Genomic DNA, 20,089 nt, shown 5'->3' on the forward strand with positions numbered 1-20,089 from the left:
ACCCGTACATTTATGTAGTAGTTGATAGTTAGTTGTAGTTGTAGTATTAGGAAGCACAGTCACAGAAACACTGATGTTCACTAAATGTAAGTATGTTTATTATGGCCAAAGTAGTTACACAGTTTATGAGTGGTTTTGAGCCTTGCCCGCGTAAGTAAGTTGCGAGTTCCACGGTTGATACAAGACTGAAGTTAGGTAGGTAATTAGGTCAAAGTAATATTAGTATGAATGCAGTAATAAGTGTATGACGCGTATGACGTCACGCAAGGTGTACGGTTCCGTACAACCTACATAAACCATAAGTAGTCATGGGGGGTACTGCCATCTGTTCTAACTCAGTCACTTTGGGGTACCTATCCTTTCACGTAGTTTAAGACAAAGTTATATTTTCTGAAATTATGTGTTTCACGCTACTTACGGAGAGCATAAAATTAATCAATAGCTCTTGAACATCCCTTCAATATCTATCTATCGTTTCCTAGAAAGTATTATATAAAGTTATAGTTTCAATACTTTCAATGCTGCAGCGCCATCTATTAATTTTAAATCGACAGTAGTGGTTGTGTAGACGAGACGACGATGACACGTTACACCGGGCGGGCTTTATAACCAGGCGACTCACGTGCTTAGTTCTCATACGAATCTCTAGATGGCACTGACCTAAATGTTTTTTGGAAGCTTTTGTTTTCTTGAATTTTCAAAAGTTGTTGATAATGGCTTCATTAGTAACTTCCGGTCGTCTTACTAAACATCTTTATACATAATTATAATATACGTACTCTAAACCCTGTATGTGTATAAATAGTTGGCTACCTTTCTATTTATTATAGTAGGTACTTACCTTATACGTATTTAACTATTTGTTTGGGAGAAAGATGTTAGCGTAACTATTAGGGGTATATGTAGGTACTTACTGATAATAAATAACTAAGTAAGACTTATTCTTCTTATTTTTCAAGCGTGAACAATGAAAGAACATCTTACTCATAAAACATTTAATTACTAAATCAAACAACACATTCAAAATCCTAACAAGAAAAATACAAGAATCCATGATCACTTAAGTTACTTATTTAAAAATCGTTTCTACACTATTCCTTAGATCTGTAGGTACTTTGTATAAATAGATCCAGAATAAATAAAACAGAAACCCGAATAAACCAAATCCCTAACTTCAACAACTTTATCTAATGAATATTTTGATTGGTACTGGCGTCTCTTGGACAAACTTATCGGCTAAATCAACTTACATTTAAACTTAATTGATCTACTCAGATTGGCAAATAAACAACTCACTAAGAAAAACACACCTAAGTATAAAAACCAGAAGGCAAATCAAAAAACCAGATTACAAAGCAAAAATTTAATTCAATAAATACCTAAAATACAATCGAAAACTATCTAAACGTGCGTAATTTTATACCGAGCTTACTCCGCCTTGACGGACCTCTGAGTCTCGACCATGGAGGTGACCACGTTGCCGGCCAGCTTGCCCGGCGCCTCCTTGTCCAGGATCACCCGGTTGATGATGTTGGCCACGTCCTTGTTCTCGATGATGCTCACGTGATTACCCTCCAAATAGTGCACCGTCACCGCTCCTTCAGTGAACTTGTCCAGACCGTAGTTCTCTTCTAGGACCACGCCTGGCGGGTTCTCTTTAGGCCTGAGCAGGGTGATGGGCGACTTGATCTTCTCGAAGGTCTTTGGGTTGAAGTTCATGACCACCTTCAGCCTATCGAAGCATACAGCAGCCGTCGCCGCGATGAAGTAGTTGGAGTACTTGCTCTGCACCGGGCTCACCTTGATGGCGTAGGCGACTCGCTCATCATAAGACTCTATCTCGTTGAGCTTCTCCATTAGGTTGAGGGTGACGTCGTTGTTGGGCGCCACGATGTCGATGGTGTGGCAGATGATGCTGTTCTGCAGCTGCACGTCGTTCTTCACGCTCATCGTCATGCTGAGGATGGATGAGAGGAAGTCCGGCGAGCCGTCCAGGCAGAATACGGTGCCTTTGTGACCTGGGAAATGGAGGTTTTAGGTGTTAGCGAGAGGTTTTGACAAATGCGTGAAGGAAGATTGGTTGCTGCTGCTGCTTACCTCATTATAGTATAGGTAACTAACAATAACTTGCAGTAGTTAGTCGTTGTGAAGGAGAATGGTAGGTAGCCTTCTATGGACGTTTCGCACCACTATGATGATGGATAGATATGGTTATTTACCTTCATTCTCGAGTTTCTTGGCGAGTCCGAGGGTGAGCTGACATCCGAAACTGTATCCGAGCAGCGTGAAGGGAGCTCCGGGTGACAGGCGCGTGTTGATCGTCTGCAATACAAACAATATTAGTATCCGGGGGCGCAAACGTCCACGAAAAATGTTAGGCAACTGAAATGATTAACAGAATTCATCATCGCAGCTTATTGGCCTTTAGGTATACGAGATACCTTTTCTGTGCCTTTAGAATTGAACTGTGACCAAACTTTAATGAAAAATGGCAGTTGAGAGTTAAGCCTCGTATTCACTAGGCGACAAATCGTCGCAGAACATGTCTAGGCACATGTCGTCTACGTGTCGCCGCGACGTCGCGCTCTGTTCTGCGACGTCGCACGCGACTATACAGCGACATCTACGTGTCGCAGAACAGGTTCCGTGTTTTGGCTCGCGAGACAGAACTTCCTGCGACATCTGTCTAGCGACCGCTGTTGCAGAGTGTGGACGCGTGCGCAACTTCTAGCACGCAGCACTAACTGCCACGACAACCTCGGGCGACATGTCGGCGGAGACTGCTGGTGTGGACAAGCAACATGTATCACGACATGTTACCAAAATGTTCTGAGAACACGCACCGGAGATGTTCTGTAACAGTCTCAGAACTTGTGCCCTAGTGAATTCGAGGCTTTAAGTTTAAATAGTGAAGTAGGTAGTTAGCGGTATCGGTTGAAATTTCAGCAGCTCACTGACAGTTACGTAATTTCATTGCTCGATATCAGAAGTTCAAGTAAAATCTAAACAACGCTGAAATGCTAGTACGGGGCGCATGACATGACGTTACAAAAGTTATTCATCGCGCTTGCTTTCGAGGCTGCGCGATGTGAGTGAGCGCGATGCCAAACAGCGCCCCGTGCTACTAGCCCAGAAGGGCTAGTACGGGTCGCAATTAAGACGTGACAAGAGTTTTGCATCGCGCTCACTCACATCGCGCAGCCTCAAGAGCGAGCGCGACGGAGAACTTTTGTCACGTCTTAACAGCGCCCTGTGCTACAGGGCCAGGAGTAACTAAACTCCATCTTAAGCCAACTCACCTGGTGCAGCCGATCCACCATCTCAGCCCCGGTCTCGTTCCTGTGCTCGAGCCCGAGCTGCAGCACGCACACCTGCGTCTTGAGCCGGCGGCACAGCGGCTCCAGCACCGCCGCGCACCCCTCGAGCCCGGGGATCATGAACATCAGGTTCTCTGTCTCTAGGAGCGCCTCCTCGCCCTGTGAATAGGAATATCGAGGGTTAGTACCTATGTGGGTGATAGAGAGCTATTGGAAAGTCAAGAAAGGCAGACGGACTGAATGTCGATTACTGAATGACTTGAAAGTGATATTGGAAAGACAAGTCAATCGGACTTGACACACTATTTAAAAGTCGCTACTACATTGGTTTTTATTCATAAAATACTTCACATAGGTAGGTACCATACTTAAAGAAATGTAAGGATTCACTTGGAAGCATCAGAGCATTATCTTTCTAATCATGGAAACTGTAGAAGACGTTGACAAATGGGTCATAAAACCCCAAAAATTCGCAACACTCCCTTACCTCCTTAGCATCAGTGACCATAGTAGGCATGTAGATGAAGGGCTCGGACGCGAGGTTCTCGTCCCCGAAGTTCCTCATGAACACGCGCAGGCCGGCGGCGCCCTCGGGGGCTGCGAGGCGCGAGGCGGATGTGGAGGCTGCTTCCTCGCGGGCGGCGGTTAGCTCTACTAGTCTGTGGGGGTTGGGAGGTGTTAGTGGTTGATGTGGTGTGATACGATGATGAGAGGAATACGAGTATACCTCTCATCATCGTATCATAACGTATGCCTATGGGATGATGAGAAGGTATAGGTACAAGAAAGATGCAATTTTGGGACTCAAAATAAGGTAAGGGTCAAAAAACCTTGGCTCACATTTAAAGGGCTCTAAACTTTGGATGAGGAAGGAAGGACACAGTGATACAACTGATACATCACTAAAGCTACAGCTACAGTTCTTAATGGGAAACACACATAAGGTTTGCTGATGATGAGAATAAGTGTCGGTTGGCAAATTAGTCCTCATCATCCATCATTATCATCGACAAAGGTTCCACCGATATAGTTAAGACGTTTTACCTGGCAAAAGTCAAAGTTCTGATGTCCTGCGCGGTGAGGAAGATCTCGAACTCTCTCTCCAGCGTCTGCTTGATCTCCACCGCCATCATGCTGTCCATGCCGAGCTCGGCGAGGGAGACTTGCTGTGAGACCGTCTTCAGGTCCTTGATACCTGGAGGGGGGAATGGGAATTGTAGATATAAATATGTCTGAACATAGCGTGATTTGAAGCATCCATTGAATGAACTCAAGCATAGCGTCACCGCATATACTGCTGACTGTACCACCCGGATTTCATTCAACAAATAATAAGGCTAGGGTAAGACGAGACGAGAAGAGTCTAGCGCATCTAGACTCTCTCATCTAGGTTTTCTCACGAAGTTTTACATAAGAGCGATGGTCATAACTAATGCATAAATTCCAAGAATTTATTGGATCATGCAGTTTACTCCGAACTGAATATACCTATCTAGATTAGATAAAAAAAAAGCTTTTGTCACGTTTTTATCAGTAACTTAACTCCTGCAAAAATACTTAAGTTAACTCACCCATAATCTGCGCAACAGCGTCCACAATGTTTCCACAACCGGACCCTCCAGCCTTCTTCTCGGCCACCACGATGGAGGACACGATGGGCTCGTCCTGCTTCAGGAACTTGTCCAGCGCGAGGAGACACGAGGAGATGCGCTGTTGTAAGGTGCCTCCGATCTCCAGTTGCACGTCGTCGTCTTGCGTGTCTGCTACTAGACCCACCTGCGGATTAGGGTTGTTTGTTTAGTGGGGCTTTGAGTGGAGATGGTGACTTACATGACTTGTGATTATAGGTATATTGTGATAGGTATTATTTTAATGTTCGTTGGAATTGTATTGTTTTTAAGAACATTCAACTTCGGAATCTGGTGTTTTTACAGGTTAATTGGATGCAATTTGCACAAATACCATTAGGTATCGAATTTATATAATATATACCTACTTTAGTACTATCGGGGTGAAAGGTATGATGAAACCTACGAGCATATTAGCTTATAAGATTTATGGATGTAAAGAAATTATGAACATGGCACGCGTGTAACTCCATAATTATAATTAGGTTTCACCGTTTCGGAGAGAGACCTGGGTTGAATATAAACCTATGTAGGTATTAACATCGTATTGTTATCTTCATCATAGAAGATACAATCAAATAAACTTATTCAGGGTTTAGCACTCACGTCTCCAATAGCGCCCCACTGCACGGCGAGCGCGGGCAGCCCCAGCTTCTTCCTCCACTCGCAGATCCTCTCCATCACGGAGTTGGACATGCCGTAGTTGGTCTGCCCGGCGTTACCGCGCCCGCAGGACACCGAGGAGAACACTACGAAGTCACTGGAAGGAGGGGTTTGGGGGTGAGAAAGTGGTAGTAGGGGGAAACATTGGGTGTTGCAACTGAATATGCCAAGTCGTTTGAGGACGAAATGCTTGATGGAGCGGTTGGTGTTGTAGTTAACTATGCAACATTAGTCAGCATTCTAAAGAGTGCAACACCCAATTTTCTTGGGATGTTGATCCTCTCTGTAGAGAATACCTACGATGGCTTAGTGGTGACGTAGTTTGATTATTTCAAGTCAGAAAGGGTGTAAGAATGGAGTTGAAAGTATTCGGCTAAACCTTGATCTAATTTAACTTCTAATAGCCAACTACATCTATTATGTAGATACTTACTGCAAGTTCGGGCACAGTTTCTTCGACAGCCTGTCCAAGTGCATCGTAGCTATCGCTTTCGGCGCGAATGACGTCTTAAACGTCTCCGGGCTTTGGTTGGCGAAGACCGAGTCCTTCAAGATGACGGCCAAGTTGAAGATGGCTTCGACTTTGCCCATCTTGTTGGACTGGACCAGCAGCTCCTCGCATCCCTCGGCTGTCGTCACGTCGGCCGTGCAGATCTGCACGTCGGCGCCGTAGCCTGCCCATGCCCTGGGGGAGGAGTGTGGGTTAGTGGAATATTATGTTTAGATGACAATACGATAGGGTAGTGGGTTTAAAAAATGCATAGCGAAAAATGTGCCTTCGACAGTTTTGGCTAAAGACTATCACTGTCAAGTAAAGATAACTCTTGTTATTTACCTCAATAGGCTGTTGTAAAAAACTCGGGGGATCATTCTAAACCAATTTTTTTCTACGACTTTTGGAAAACTAAGGAGTACTATACCTAGATAGGAGTATAGCTACTTAATACCTACCAAAAACTCAATCAAAAAACTACAGTATATCCAACTCACTTCAACCTCGATGCCTGGTACCCATTGGAAATGCCTCTCCTAGAAGACAGCATGAGCCTGCGCGCGCCGCGCATGATGAGCCAGTCCGCCAGCTCCAGCCCGAAGCCGCCCAGCCCGCCCACGATCACGTACACGTAAACAGCATACTTCGCCGTTGTAGGTTGTAGGCTCAATAGATAATCATATCAAACAACCACGGTGTAGTCAACTCACTTAAGAGCCTAGACGCCTGGTATCCATTAATGATTGGCCCACACAACACACAAACAACAACAGTTCATCTACTCACTTCAGCCTCGACGCCTGGTACCCATTAGAGATGCCCCTCCTAGAGGACAGCATGAGCCTCCTGGCGCCGCGCATGATGAGCCAGTCCGCCAGCTCCAGCCCGAAGCCGCCCAGCCCGCCCACGATCACGTACACGTAGAGAGCATACTTAGCCGTTGTAGGTTGTAGGCTCAATAGATGATCACTTAAGAGCCTAGACGCCTGGTATCCATTAGAGACAGGCCAACACAACACACAAACAACAACAGTTCATCAACTCACTTCAACCTCGATGCCTGGTACCCATTCGAGATGCCCCTCCTAGAGGACAGCATGAGCCTGCGCGCGCCGCGCATGATGAGCCAGTCCGCCAGCTCCAGCCCGAAGCCGCCCAGCCCGCCGACGATCACGTACACGTAGTCTTCTTGGCACATGTACCTGGGGGAAAGAGGTTGGGTTAAGTTGGGAAGGACTTTTTTGGTTGTGTCTTAAGAGTTAAGGGTAGTGACGCGGGGAAATTTAATAATTTTGCAGTTTATAGCTATGTAGAAAGTTATTTCAGTTACTGTATCTGTATGGGGTGTTTCTATGCTCCAGGATTACTTGGACTATCCATAGCGTAACAATGGCGTCTATGAAACTGGTACGAGTAGTTAAGTGGTAGCCTCCATAACTCAATGGAGGCACATTCACAATCTTTAAAGCCCTCGTAGAATTAATGAGTATATTTATTTATTTATTTATTCCTTCATTTCAACAGTCATAAGTCTTTTGATTCAACGAAGGTCATGCATAAAAGAAACACATCTAGTGAAACTGGTAACTAGTGAAGTGGTAACTCAATATTAGAAACCTGTTCTAGGATTTTGAACAGAAATTTTGAGAAACACACATTTAGACACCAGATTCCACTCACCTAGGCACAGCATCGACAGGGAAGGCAGTAGGCCTCACAGGCCTGTGGCTCCTCTCCTCATCCCTGATCTTGATGATGACCTTCCCGATGTGCTTGCCGGCGGCCATGTAGCGGAAGGCAGTCTCTACTTCCTGCTTCTCGAAGGTGCAGTAGGTGAGCGGGCGCACCGCTCCGGATTCGATTCCCGTTAGGAGCAGGTCTTGGAGACGCTGGGGGAAAGGGGGTGTTGTAGAGGGAAAGAGGTTTTGTGGTGGAATGGAGTCTGCTTATGAAAAGTTTAGTTTAAAAGGGAATCTGATAGCAGGCTATCATTATGTTAGTAATGATGTAGCAAAGATACAACGGCAAGGGTTCCAAATATAAGATCTTCATGAAGACAATTATTAAGCATTTTAATTCTAGGAACTTATAGGTAAGATCTTTGATCCATTAATCTATGACAGAGACTAAAACTTTTATTGAGCTAGGGTTTTCATAAAGGTCAGGTCACGAGACATTACTGTCTTCTACTCGGCTCAATTAAGTCAACGATGATGATCGCGTCTCAGCAATCATGAAGAAGCAACATACCTTCCTGAAGTCGAAGCTCTGGTCGAAGATGTAGTCCAACATAATGCCGTGGAACGAGGTCTCCTTGAGGAAGAAGTGCATCCCGATGGGAGTGTTGTTGCTGATGTCGAATTTGCCGATCTCGAGGAAGCGGCCGCGGTAGCCGAGGCAGCGGACTGACGCCTGAGGGAGGATGATGGTTAGACGGAATGGAAGTGCAGAAGATTGGTGGAAATTTCGTTCTAGCTGATGTTTGAATACTTGTAGATACATTATGTCTATTACTATCACCACTAATTGCTTCTTCTACGATTATTGCAACAGTCGCTTAGGTCTGAATATGTCTTACATAACTGGTTAGTTGACGAGCGCCGATAACAAAGTGATACGGTGCTCCTTGGGAGAAAAAGTATGCCCAGAAATGGACAATAGGTAATTGACCACCTATGCTGATGAAACTACGTATCTAGCCATGTATTATATTAACCTGCAGCTTGTCGTCGGCGAGCGAGTTGAGCACGAGGTCGACTCCCTTGCCGTTGGTCTCGCGCCGGATCATGTCCTCGAACGACGTGTCTCGCGAGTTGCCGATGTTGCTGTCTGTACAGAGGACATGTTGCAGAGTTAGAGGGATGAAGGGTTTGTTGTGATGAGATATAGGCGTAGGTAGAAAGTGGATCAAGTAATAGACCATTTATAAGTAGCATTTGTTTTAATTAAACTGAGATCCATGGAGTTTTAAAGTAGCAAAATAAGATGGTTATGGTCGGATGGTTATCCATGGCCCTACATTAGGTGATCATCAGTACTAAATGACGGTCCAGTTAGAGCTAATTAATGAACCACAAATTTAGAAGGATGGTGAGGGTTTCACTTGGTAATCAACTTTGTTCACTTTCTAGAGGTGTTGAAGTAAAGACCATCAGATCATAACAATGTAAATATTTACTCTCGCACTACTAGTGCCTACGCCTTTAAAGTCATCAGAGATTGCTAATTTAAAGGCACATTTATCTGGATCCTTACCCTTAAGCTGCGGGAACAGCTTCTTAATAAACGCCCTCTTCTCCGCAGTACCGACGGTGGTGAACACCTCGAGCCCATAGTGCAGTGCCACATTGATGGCGGCCTGCCCCACGCCGCCGGACCCGGCGTGGATCAAGATCGACTCGCCGCGCTGCATCTGGCCCACCATTACCTGCACAGAGTACATACTTTGATTACCTGGGAGTGGGGGGTGGCGGTTAGAAGTGGAACATGGAAATTAAGAGTGGCGTTGTAGGTAGATTTTCAGTTATGTGTAGGTTTTTACAGCTGGTGAAGACCATTTCAAATAAATAAAATAAAATAAAGGTAGGTAGTTACAGGTAAAAAGGGAGAGAAGTGATTTACCTTAGACAATAAAATTGGATTACAATATACCTCTACTTATACCCATAAGGAAAAGGCAAAATCGAATCACCAAAAGGACTACGTATTTTCACTTTTCACCTTCATTATCCAATAATCAGCCTTTATAGGGCCCTATGGGCCTCCTAATTTGGCAAATAGGTATTCTTATAATATGCGCTTTCTAATCCCATAGTTTATTTTTCTCGTCTGAACTTCAAAAGAACAAGGTCCCATCTTCACAAATTTTCCAACCCATTCTACACCCAAAAAACCCACCTACTAAAGCTTCATATTATCACTCACCATAGCGTAGTACACAGTCCCGTAAGCCACGGGCACGGTGGCGGCCTCCTCGAAGCTCCACTCGTCGGGGATGCACCACAGCAGGCACCGGTCGCCGGCCACCATGTTGGCCATGCCGCTGTTGCGCACCATCGCCATGACGCGGGACCCGCTGCGGGGGGAGGGAGGGGGTTAGGGGGGGAATATTATTCGTAATATTATGTTGTGTCAGTTAGAGGCCCTTATGACCCTTGCCAGGCCCGAGCTTTTGCGAGTTTTGATATATGGTTTCCCTTCACCGATAAGTATTATTTGTCTAAATTCCAAAGAACACACATTAGTTCTTCTGGAATAGTATTATGTACTGCTTCCTATAAAGCGGGGTAAAAAAATTCAAGAGGTGTTGTTACAGCGTCATTTTAACCAGCCTCATAAGTTAAGTTATAAGTAAAAATTTTGAAATGAAGCGTTGAAAGCGAGCTGCGAGCTGCTGGACTTAGCTGGAGCGAGGCCAAAAGTACAGTCGAAGATAGACGGAAATGGCGGAAGATAGTGGAGACCCTCTGCACCTCTGGGGTGCCGTAGGAATGCAACATCGTCTCTCTGTATAGACTACGTACTTGGGCGTCCGGCCGGTGATCTCGAAGCCCTGCACGCACTCCTGGTGCAGGCGGCCGCGCGCCACCGCATCCACCGTCACGCGCCCCGTCGCCGTCATCACGTCGCGGAAGTTCAGCGCCGCGCAGTACACCTGGAGGGATAAGTAACCAATTTTATTTCAAAATCTATGTAACCTACTCCCTACTCGGCACGGCCAGAGGATAGTCCGGTGGCATAGCCACCGGCATGTGTGTAGTAGGCTTTAGGATGAGGAGCTGAATTCAAGTAGGTATCTGATGTGCAAGAAGACCGAGGACAGAGTGTTATGGCGCTCCTTAAGGGACCAGTGTCCAGCAGTGAACGATTATGGACTGATGGTGTTGATAAAATATACGAAATGGTACTCCCGGAGATATTTGTCTGCCAGTCCACTGCTAGACAAATCAAACGGCCTTAATCAGTCTGATGGCGATGGTTATGTTATGTGAGCATTGAGCCTGTCAAAGCAGCAGAAAAACTTGTCTAAAACGCAAGCAAGCTTTACTTACAGGACCTTGACATTGTACGTATAAATCGGTGTCTTAATCAGATTCATACCTGAATAAGCACACTGTCAGGGCTCTTGAACTGGTGGTTCTCCTTCAGGTGTCCCTCGAGCCAGCTCAGCGAAGAGAGATCTCCGATGGTGATGGTGTTCACGTAGGCGTGAGTGGCCTTGATGGTGTCTAGGTCGCTTAGGAGCAAGTGACGGTATGTGCCCCATTGACCCTGTAGGTAGAAGTAAGGTTGAGAAATGTGAAGAATCACTATTTTGAATCGTTAGGTTGGCAGATAAAATAATATATGTGTATATATATTTTATAATATATATTATTTATAATTTAAAGTATATATGTATGCAGTTCTATTTTATATTTATAATTTATTATGATATTATTTATATTTATATTTGTAGTTTTGTCTCATGTTTGCTTTAATAATAGTTAGGATTTATTATTTTTGTTAATTGTACCTACTTCAAATTTAATTAGTTAAAAGATTTAATTTTCTATTTCTCTTTCACCCAGTCGTAGGTTGGCTGGAAGAAATTGCTTTTTGGCAATAAGCCCGCCTTTGTATACGTCCTATATGTTTTAAATTTGTAATCTGTTTTGTATATTGTTTGTTTGTGTACAATAAAGCGTTTATAAATAAATAAGTTTTCTGATGCTATGATATGGACAATAATATTTTCGGCTATTGAGTCCAGGATATTAAATAACCATTAATTGAGACTATATCCATCTTTTGTATAATAATGATATTTTTTTAGTAAATTACACAAGTTAAGAACCAATGTAGAAAACTGAAACTCACATCCTGGTAGACATTAAGTGCCAGATCCTTGTCCAGTTGCTCTTCATACAGCTCCAAGTCAGGGTTGAATGGAGGCGCGGAGGGGTCTGACACCAGCAGACCGTACACAATCTCGCCACCAGGCTCCCTTCGCAGACAGTTCACCAGACCAAGCAGACCGTTGATAGCTTCGTCTTGACCATAGAGCACGATCTTCTGTCCATCCTTCATCTCTTCCTTAACCTTATCGATCCATGCAAAGCTGTCGTCGGAAGACACGATCTTGACAAACTTAGCCGGCTTGGCTCCAACTCGCTTCCTGAAGAGGACCACGTATTCTAGGCCGGTGTCCTGGATGGTGATGATGTCTAGTTTGTCGGAATGGTCCTTAGGATTGGGGCGGTCCTTTTCACGGGAGATGATGAAGCACTTGTCTCGCAGCGTGCCTAGGGCTTGTGTGAGCACCTGGAAATATGGTTGTTTATGTCAGTTGATTTTATTTTTTTCTCAGAAAAGTAACATGGGCTGTGCAACCTGTACCGGCCAGAAGACCCAAAAATTATGCATTATCTGCTGATAAAGAACGGCTAAGGCCAAAAGTCTTGCGCAGTGCCTTGATAAAGGTCTATATCCAGAAGCAGTACTGATTATGATGTCTCACCTCAGGCCTCTGGAACAGGTTGGCTCCGATGAACACGACGGCGTTGGTCTCTCCCGTCAGCTTCTTGTTCTCCACGGTGATGTTGTGCGGCATCTCCAGGGCTTCCTCAGAGATCACCAGTAACTCAGCCTGGAAAAAAATGAATTTATCAGTTACGTGATGATAACATGAGGGCATATTGTGTACTGTGCCATAAAATAGCAACCTTTTACATCCAAAAACCCATTATTAGCTAATATTACGCTTTATCCAAATATCCACTGATGAAAGGTGAGATGGAAGATTTTTGTATAAGTCTCCTGTTATTATCTTGTTCTTTGATTTGTATACAGGGTGTTGCAAAAGTGGTATACTAAGCCGAAAGGGAGTGACTCTTTTCCTTTTGCATACGCTCCCGTGTGTTTGTTTTTTTCATCGCAAAAAGGACAAACGCACAGAACAAATTCTTATTCTAACAAGTCATTACCTGCATGAGCGGAATATCCCCCAGCACTTCAGCCACGGTCTCCATGGCGGGCGCCAGCTCCAGCCGCTTGTACTCCTCGTCCACGTACTCCAGCGCCTTCACCTTGAACGTCTGGATGTTCTCCAGCACCAGCTGCAGGTTGGCTCGCAGGATGTCACCGAGCTGGTGGAAGGTCAGGGTTAATGAGACTGATGGTGGGGTTGGGGGGTTTAATGAGAATTCAATGGGTGGTTAATGCATCCTTAATCGTTATGGGTTCCGTGATTGAAGGGTACTTAGTGGTTTGAAGGATACTTATGAGATTGAATATTTTAAATCTATAGCCGGCAGTAGGCCGGTCATATAATATGTCGGGGTCGAACACGAAACCTTTGGCTTGAAGCAAAGCTTCTACCTCTAGACTACATAGGTAGTTGGGTAAATAAGTTCTAAGATAGACAGAGGTAACTCGGGACCTCCAGTGGCCCGAAGAGGAAGGCAGATGACACTCTTGTTGTGATCCATGCAAGGGACCTTTATCTCCAGCACCAGATATATTTTTCGCAACGCTAAATGATGATTACGATTCCAAGATTCAGTACCTTCATCTTGCCCTTGCCGAAGCTGGGCACGAACACGTTCTTCTCGAGCACGGGCACGCCGAGCGGGATCTTGCGCGTGATGGGCGTCGCGTTAAGGCCGCGGAGCTCCACACCACCAGCCCTACAGACAGGAGATGTGGTGTTAAGGTATTTGTTGGAGGAAAGGAGGCTGAGATATGAGATTCTTATTTATAAACTATCTATTACAGCTTTGATTAGCCATGTTTGGGTGGCCTAATAAGGGTAATCTGGTCATTCTGGTCTGTCTCCTGACTATCTTCAAACGTGGACGGCTATTTTTACTCACTTGACATTCATTTGCGAATCGTAAAATATTCTATGTAGCCCTCGATAAAATATGTCGAGTGTGTAGAGATGATATCGAAGGGGCGAAAATGTAAGGGCTATCACATTTCGAATAATTATACATAATTATGATCCGACAGGGAGTTGGACGGGGTTATAGGCATAGAGAAAATAATACTACGTTTAGTTAAAAGCACGTTAAAAGTATCAATAAAAGTGAAATCCCTTGAACTGACCTGATGACTCCTAGGTCGGGGTATACTCGGATCTCGAAGGAGTGCTTGCTGGCGTCCGGGTTCATCTTGGAGATGGCGTTGTAGTGCATATTCGCGTCGATCGACACCTGGAGAAGGAAATAGATATGAGGTCTTGTATAGCTAGACGATGTCCTGATGACCAGAGATCTATGTATAGAACAACGTGGTTTCAAGTGTATCCTCAATGGTTTGGGGATCATAATGATGGTGATGACACAAGAGGTTTTTAGAGTCACCGGTAATGTTTGTTAAGTCTGCTATCATTGGCTATGACATCTTCGGTAGCCCGTGTGAATGTGAAGTCCTTCGTTATCTACAGCATCTGTATATAACGGCTATTTCTTATAATACACCCACCCTAGGTATTCTTCAGAGACTAATCATCTCAACACGGTGGCAAAGCCTAGTCTTGCTCTAGAATAAGATATACCGAACTGCTTTCTTAGCAACTTATCTACTTGGAAGACCATTGGACAACAAACCTTCTCAATCCTAGTAGGCACAAACAGCCCACGGGTGTCGTGTCCGATGATCTTCATCTGCAGCATGCAGTCCATGAAGGTGACCCAGTTGTTGACCCACGCGAGCCGGCCGCGCGAGCCCTCCACGTTGCAGCCGATGATACCACGGAAGAGACCGCTGTGGGGGGGAATAGGGTCAGTTGCTGGAAAAAGCTGGATGATGTTGTGATATATGGTTGAAATTCCATTGTTGGTTATGACAGGAAAGGTTTTGCCGTAAACTCCCGCTTGGTATGATAGAGTAGCATGCTACTTAAATTTGTTTATTAATCTTTGACTCTTCATCCCGCTAATTTAACCGATGGCCTTTAGGTATGAAGTTATGTGTCAAGTTCTGTGAGACACTGGCACTTCTCCATCCAGAGGCTTCCGGCAATACCTCGCGGTTTAGCGATAGGACTGCCTCTTGTTTTATGTTATGTTATACAGAATAAAACTTCACGATTTCATTCTAGATACCTTCAGTTGATACTTACCTACAATTCACGAGAGCCATTAAGTACCCACCTGTACTGGTATCCTCTCAGCCTCAGCTCCTTGTAGAAGTCCTTGGTCAGCAGATGCTTGACGTTGGGGCCTGTCTTCTCGGGCACGGCGGGAAGCACCCTGTAGTCTTGGCCCACGTTCTTCTTCGCGTAGATACGACCGGTCACGATGGATGCTCCGCTTTCTACGATCTGTGGGGGTGGATGTAGTTAGAATGGCTCATTGTCATTAGGTTCTTGATCCATTGTTGTTTGCGATGTTTGTTTGATGAGCCGTGTAGTAATTCTGTACAGCCTTCCAGAAAGGGGCCGTAAATGTGAAACTATGATTGATGGAGACTCTAAAAAGTGCCATAGGATAGACAATTTGAACATGTTTAATGGCTAATGATTCATAAACTTTGCAAAGCTCCTGACAGGAAACCTTGGTCTCTTCAGATTCAATCAAGAATCGCCTAGATTGTATATCCATCCAATGCAATATATTTGTTACAATAGTTATGCCAACTCACCTCAAAGTTGCCACTGCCCTTCTGAATCATAATAATGAACTCCAGGTTGCCATCCTTGGGTATGTTGGTGGCTCTCTGGAAGCGAACGTTCTCGAAGACCACAGACACTTCCGTGTAGAGCTCTCCCATCATCATGCCGAGGGTCTCCCAGACTAGGACCAGGTAGCCTGTGGCTGGGTACAGGTTGCGACCTGGGGGTCGAAGGGGGTGGTTAGCAAATTGATGCTGTAATTAATTATATCCTAACTTGTTGAGGTAATGAGACCGAACTAAGGATTTAAAAAGTGCACGACTGGGAGCCTTCCTGATAGACTCAGGGAGATCATTCCACAGACGGACTGCTGAGACAGAGAAGGAATTTAGCATAAAGCCAGACTTAGACCGTCCACCACGTGTCCCGCCAGGTACTCGCTGTCCTATCCTCATATACATGGTGTTCAACACAGTGTCTGTAGCTACAGTACGTACCGTCCACCACGTGTCCCGCCAGGTACTCGCTGTCCTATCCTCATATACATGGTGTTCAACACAGTGTCTACAACACCCTGTAGCTACAGTACGTATCGTCCACCACGTGTCCCGCCAGGTACTCGCTGTCCTATCCTCATATACATGGTGTTCAACACAGTGTCTACAACACCCTGTAGCTACAGTACGTACCGTCCACCACGTGCCCCGCCAGGTACTCGCTGTCCTGTCCTCATATACATGGTGTTCAACACAGTGTCTACAACAGCCTGTAGCTACAGTACGTACCGTCCACCACGTGCCCCGCCAGGTACTCGCTGTCCTGTCCTCATATACATGGTGTTCAACACAGTGTCTACAACAGCCTGTAGCTACAGTACGTACCGTCCACCACGTGTCCCGCCAGGTACTCGCTGTCCTGTCCTCATATACATGGTGTTCAACACAGTGTCTACAACAGCCTGTAGCTACAGTACGTACCGTCCACCACGTGTCCCGCCAGGTACTCGCTGTCCTGTCCTCATATACATGGTGTTCAACACAGTGTCTACAACAGCCTGTAGCTACAGTACGTACCGTCCACCACGTGTCCCGCCAGGTACTCGCTGTCCTCGTCCGCTATGGACATGCGGACCGTGCGCTCGCCGGACTTCATCTTCTCTTGCGCCTTGTAGGATGTCACGTACCTGGGGAGAGGGGTGGGGTTAAATTGGTGTTTTTGTTGTTATTTATTATACAACAGCAAGCGAAGGTTGCCTGGAAGAGATCGCTTTCAGCCATAAGGCCGCTTATTATATTGTGATTTAGTTATATGTTTGAATGTTATCTTAAAAAATGTTTTTATGTACAATAAGGTTGTACTGCTGTACTACTAATACGAGAGTATTTCGTCGGCAAGTTCACTTCTTCTTTTTAGCGTGACGGTGACAAACACGAGGCACTGGAGCGCGTCCAGGATTTGTCATCATGCTGAAAGGATTAGCCAGATTAGCCAGTCAGTATAGCGTCAGTCGGTCCGCCGGATGTATATGTATAAAGTACCTACAGTTGATACGTCACTCATCTCGTGCATCCCAAAAAGACTTCCACTATTATTATATTTAAGTAGAGGTATAATGTTGTAATAAATACGTATTTATGGCGCACTTATTAACTTCGATAAATGCAACCACAATGCCAATAGCTTATTAAATCCACCGAACATTCCTAATAAAGGACATATTAATGCCTCGATAAAGCACCGAAACAGTTTTCATATAATCAGAATTTCAGTAATAACGCCCGTTAAACCTGCCCTAACAATGTAGATGGACGATAAGGCTAAACCGTTTATGAAATATCGCCACAGCCTCCGAATAGTAAGCACCTACCTACATTGTTATTACATCATGACAGTTTTTTTTTACCCTTAACTGGAATAGAGCAGTTATGTTGCATGCCCCACTTCGGGTAATAGATGTACCTATTCATGAAAATTGTTTCAGCAATACAATCGTTACGTGCTCATTTAAACTCATAAAAAATGCCAAATTTCCGAAACTGAAAATACAAAAACTTTAACCAAAATATGCAGATTAAAACACGCAGTGAAATAAAAATTACAAATGGAATGAAACATCGGGATTAGGTAAAAATTTGACTAAAACCAATATAATCCAGGCTTTCATGCTTCACTGGGCTAAAAGCCATATTATTTTTTTGCTTGAATTTTTCCCAAATATAAATCTGTAATTTTTGCACGAAGAGAATTTCAGTTGTGTTGGGATTATCTTTTCAAATCGAATAATGAAGGTCTAACAATGATGATGTGGAAATGGAAATACTTTGCTTAGGATGGCATGCCGCGTGCCTAAATAAATATCCTTCGTATTACTTGTACATAACTATGTAAGTACCTATATGACATAATACATCTTAGGTACAATAACACGCATGAACAAAACTCTAGAATTGTTAAATAGCAGCCGAACTTAACCTTTAAGGTAAATAGACGTTATCATGACCAACACTGTATGTAAGGAGGATTACTCATTTTGACAAACTAATAACTGAGAGCTGTTAAGCGATCGCCAAGTTTAATACAACGAGTCGTGGTTTTCTGAAACTTCGTTTCTCGTACGCTAAAGTAACCCCCGTAAGGAAGGAAGTTCCTTTCACCTTAGAAGAAGTCTAAATATAACCTGCCTTTATTACAGTTTTCACTCAACGAACGTCCCTCTTGGTTAGAGGGCAATAATGTCTGCTTACACACTCTGACAGGACATGTTTTATGTATGTATGTACTTAGCCACCCCGTGTGACGCCCTTTCTTTGACGGTGTTTTTTTATTTTATATTTTTATTCCTATGATCCTTTGAAAAGGAATGTGTGCATATTTTATGTCCGTAAGTATACATTGCACTTTGTAAAGCGTTTTTATAATTTGTTTTTCAATTGAATACAGTTAGGTACCGTACCTGTATTACTTACCTATAATACCTATTACTCTTTGAATTAATTAGATTCGAGAACGATGTTGTTGTTTAATTACTTAATTGGAAAATTTAATGAATCCATATGACTGAAATAATCTCTCAGTTAAATGTACAAAAATTGCATTGCATATTGAAGCGAGCAGACAGATTAGTCGGTCGTTCGACAGATGAGCCGACAGTCGGTCGCTCGACAGACGCAGGCTATTAGCGGAGTCGGCTGAGCGATGGCGGGCTATTCATTTGTGGCGTGTCTTTATTGCGTTTCGGCCTCCGAGACAAGGCCGCGGAGTGTGGCCTATCTCGACATAATTCAACTATTGACACAGTAGAAAATACCTTACTGAATGATATTCTCCGACCATATTAATATGCTCGTTATGATTAGGCAATTTCGTAGTGTAAAGTTTTGGTATATAATACATGTAAGTTTCTGACTATTTATGGACTCTTTCTATTACATATACCGAAAGCTTTCCTAAAACCGGGATGCTACGAGAATGATATCATAATGAAGGCAACAAGATAGAATCGTAGGAACGCTCCGAAACTTATTTTTTTGTAAGCTTTGAGAGGCCCACTGACATTGGCTTTTCATGCATTAATAAACTAATCTAAAAGGGCCAAACAGGAACGTGTCGGGTGCGGCGCCGCCCGCGTGCAATGCGTAGACAATAAATATCGGTCAGAAGTGCGGAACTCAAGGAGTTCGGTGATTAGTATGTTTCTAGAAAGCACGTTACTTTACCCCCTAAGTACAATCAGCTACAAAAGTCGGGATAAAAGTTTGTACAGTTCATTTGCCATAATAAAGTACAGTAAGACATGTGAGAGTAAAAAACTTATCTGAAGCGGATTGCTCGTAAAATATTTTGAATTTTTGTGTTACGGTTTACTCAGATATGTTTTCTATTGGCATACAATTTTATTTATAGGTACTATTTAGTAATATAATATTTAGTAAAATAACTTGTATGGTAGATTAAAATCGCATCACACACAAACCTTTGAAGGCTTATGTGGTGTTGTATATTGTTAATTATATGTACCAATAGGTGTTTGTTAATAAATAAATAAATAAATAAAATAAATAAATAGTATTCCACTAGCCTGCTACAATAACAAATACAATTACTTACCGTTATTCAGACAAAGTGTCGGTACAAACTAACTCGTGTAGACGGTAGTACAGCCAGGAATACTTCAGTCGAGAATACGAGTTGCAGTTGCGGTGAGTTTCAAATTCACTTTGAGATTCATTACCTATACCTTACACCCCCATCTAGCGTACCTAGGGTAACTGTTACTGGGCGCTAGTTCGAAACTGTTTGAAATAATCAATTGGGAACTGAGAGTTGTTACTTATACCTACTTACTACTTATTAAGGTTTGAAGTCTGATTTATATTTGAGTCTAGATAGA

The 20,089-nt window shown here is 43.8% G+C and overlaps 1 protein-coding gene across 1 annotated transcript in view; it reads right to left on the reverse strand.

The window, feature by feature from the left end:
• Nucleotides 1-1,350: 1,350 nt before the first annotated feature.
• Nucleotides 1,351-20,089, reverse strand: part of LOC105393935 (fatty acid synthase) — a 43,044-nt gene continuing 24,305 nt past the window's right edge. Inside the window, exons 18-42 of the mRNA XM_048626250.1 lie at nucleotides 16,773-16,882; nucleotides 15,729-15,919; nucleotides 15,239-15,408; nucleotides 14,693-14,849; nucleotides 14,190-14,296; nucleotides 13,648-13,768; nucleotides 13,067-13,228; nucleotides 12,601-12,729; nucleotides 11,961-12,404; nucleotides 11,202-11,372; nucleotides 10,625-10,755; nucleotides 10,026-10,176; nucleotides 9,357-9,528; nucleotides 8,818-8,930; nucleotides 8,352-8,513; nucleotides 7,782-7,990; nucleotides 7,148-7,303; nucleotides 6,042-6,293; nucleotides 5,552-5,705; nucleotides 4,889-5,093; nucleotides 4,362-4,512; nucleotides 3,805-3,976; nucleotides 3,300-3,476; nucleotides 2,220-2,322; nucleotides 1,351-2,018 (exon numbers count right to left, since the gene is read on the reverse strand). Of these exons, the coding sequence (XP_048482207.1) occupies nucleotides 1,429-2,018; nucleotides 2,220-2,322; nucleotides 3,300-3,476; nucleotides 3,805-3,976; nucleotides 4,362-4,512; nucleotides 4,889-5,093; nucleotides 5,552-5,705; nucleotides 6,042-6,293; nucleotides 7,148-7,303; nucleotides 7,782-7,990; nucleotides 8,352-8,513; nucleotides 8,818-8,930; nucleotides 9,357-9,528; nucleotides 10,026-10,176; nucleotides 10,625-10,755; nucleotides 11,202-11,372; nucleotides 11,961-12,404; nucleotides 12,601-12,729; nucleotides 13,067-13,228; nucleotides 13,648-13,768; nucleotides 14,190-14,296; nucleotides 14,693-14,849; nucleotides 15,239-15,408; nucleotides 15,729-15,919; nucleotides 16,773-16,882 (4,660 nt within the window). The 3' untranslated portion in view covers nucleotides 1,351-1,428. The remainder of the gene's footprint in view (nucleotides 2,019-2,219; nucleotides 2,323-3,299; nucleotides 3,477-3,804; nucleotides 3,977-4,361; nucleotides 4,513-4,888; nucleotides 5,094-5,551; nucleotides 5,706-6,041; nucleotides 6,294-7,147; nucleotides 7,304-7,781; nucleotides 7,991-8,351; nucleotides 8,514-8,817; nucleotides 8,931-9,356; nucleotides 9,529-10,025; nucleotides 10,177-10,624; nucleotides 10,756-11,201; nucleotides 11,373-11,960; nucleotides 12,405-12,600; nucleotides 12,730-13,066; nucleotides 13,229-13,647; nucleotides 13,769-14,189; nucleotides 14,297-14,692; nucleotides 14,850-15,238; nucleotides 15,409-15,728; nucleotides 15,920-16,772; nucleotides 16,883-20,089) is intronic.

This window comes from Plutella xylostella, chromosome 16 (genome assembly GCF_932276165.1).
Source record: "Plutella xylostella chromosome 16, ilPluXylo3.1, whole genome shotgun sequence".
NCBI lineage: Eukaryota > Metazoa > Arthropoda > Insecta > Lepidoptera > Plutellidae > Plutella > Plutella xylostella.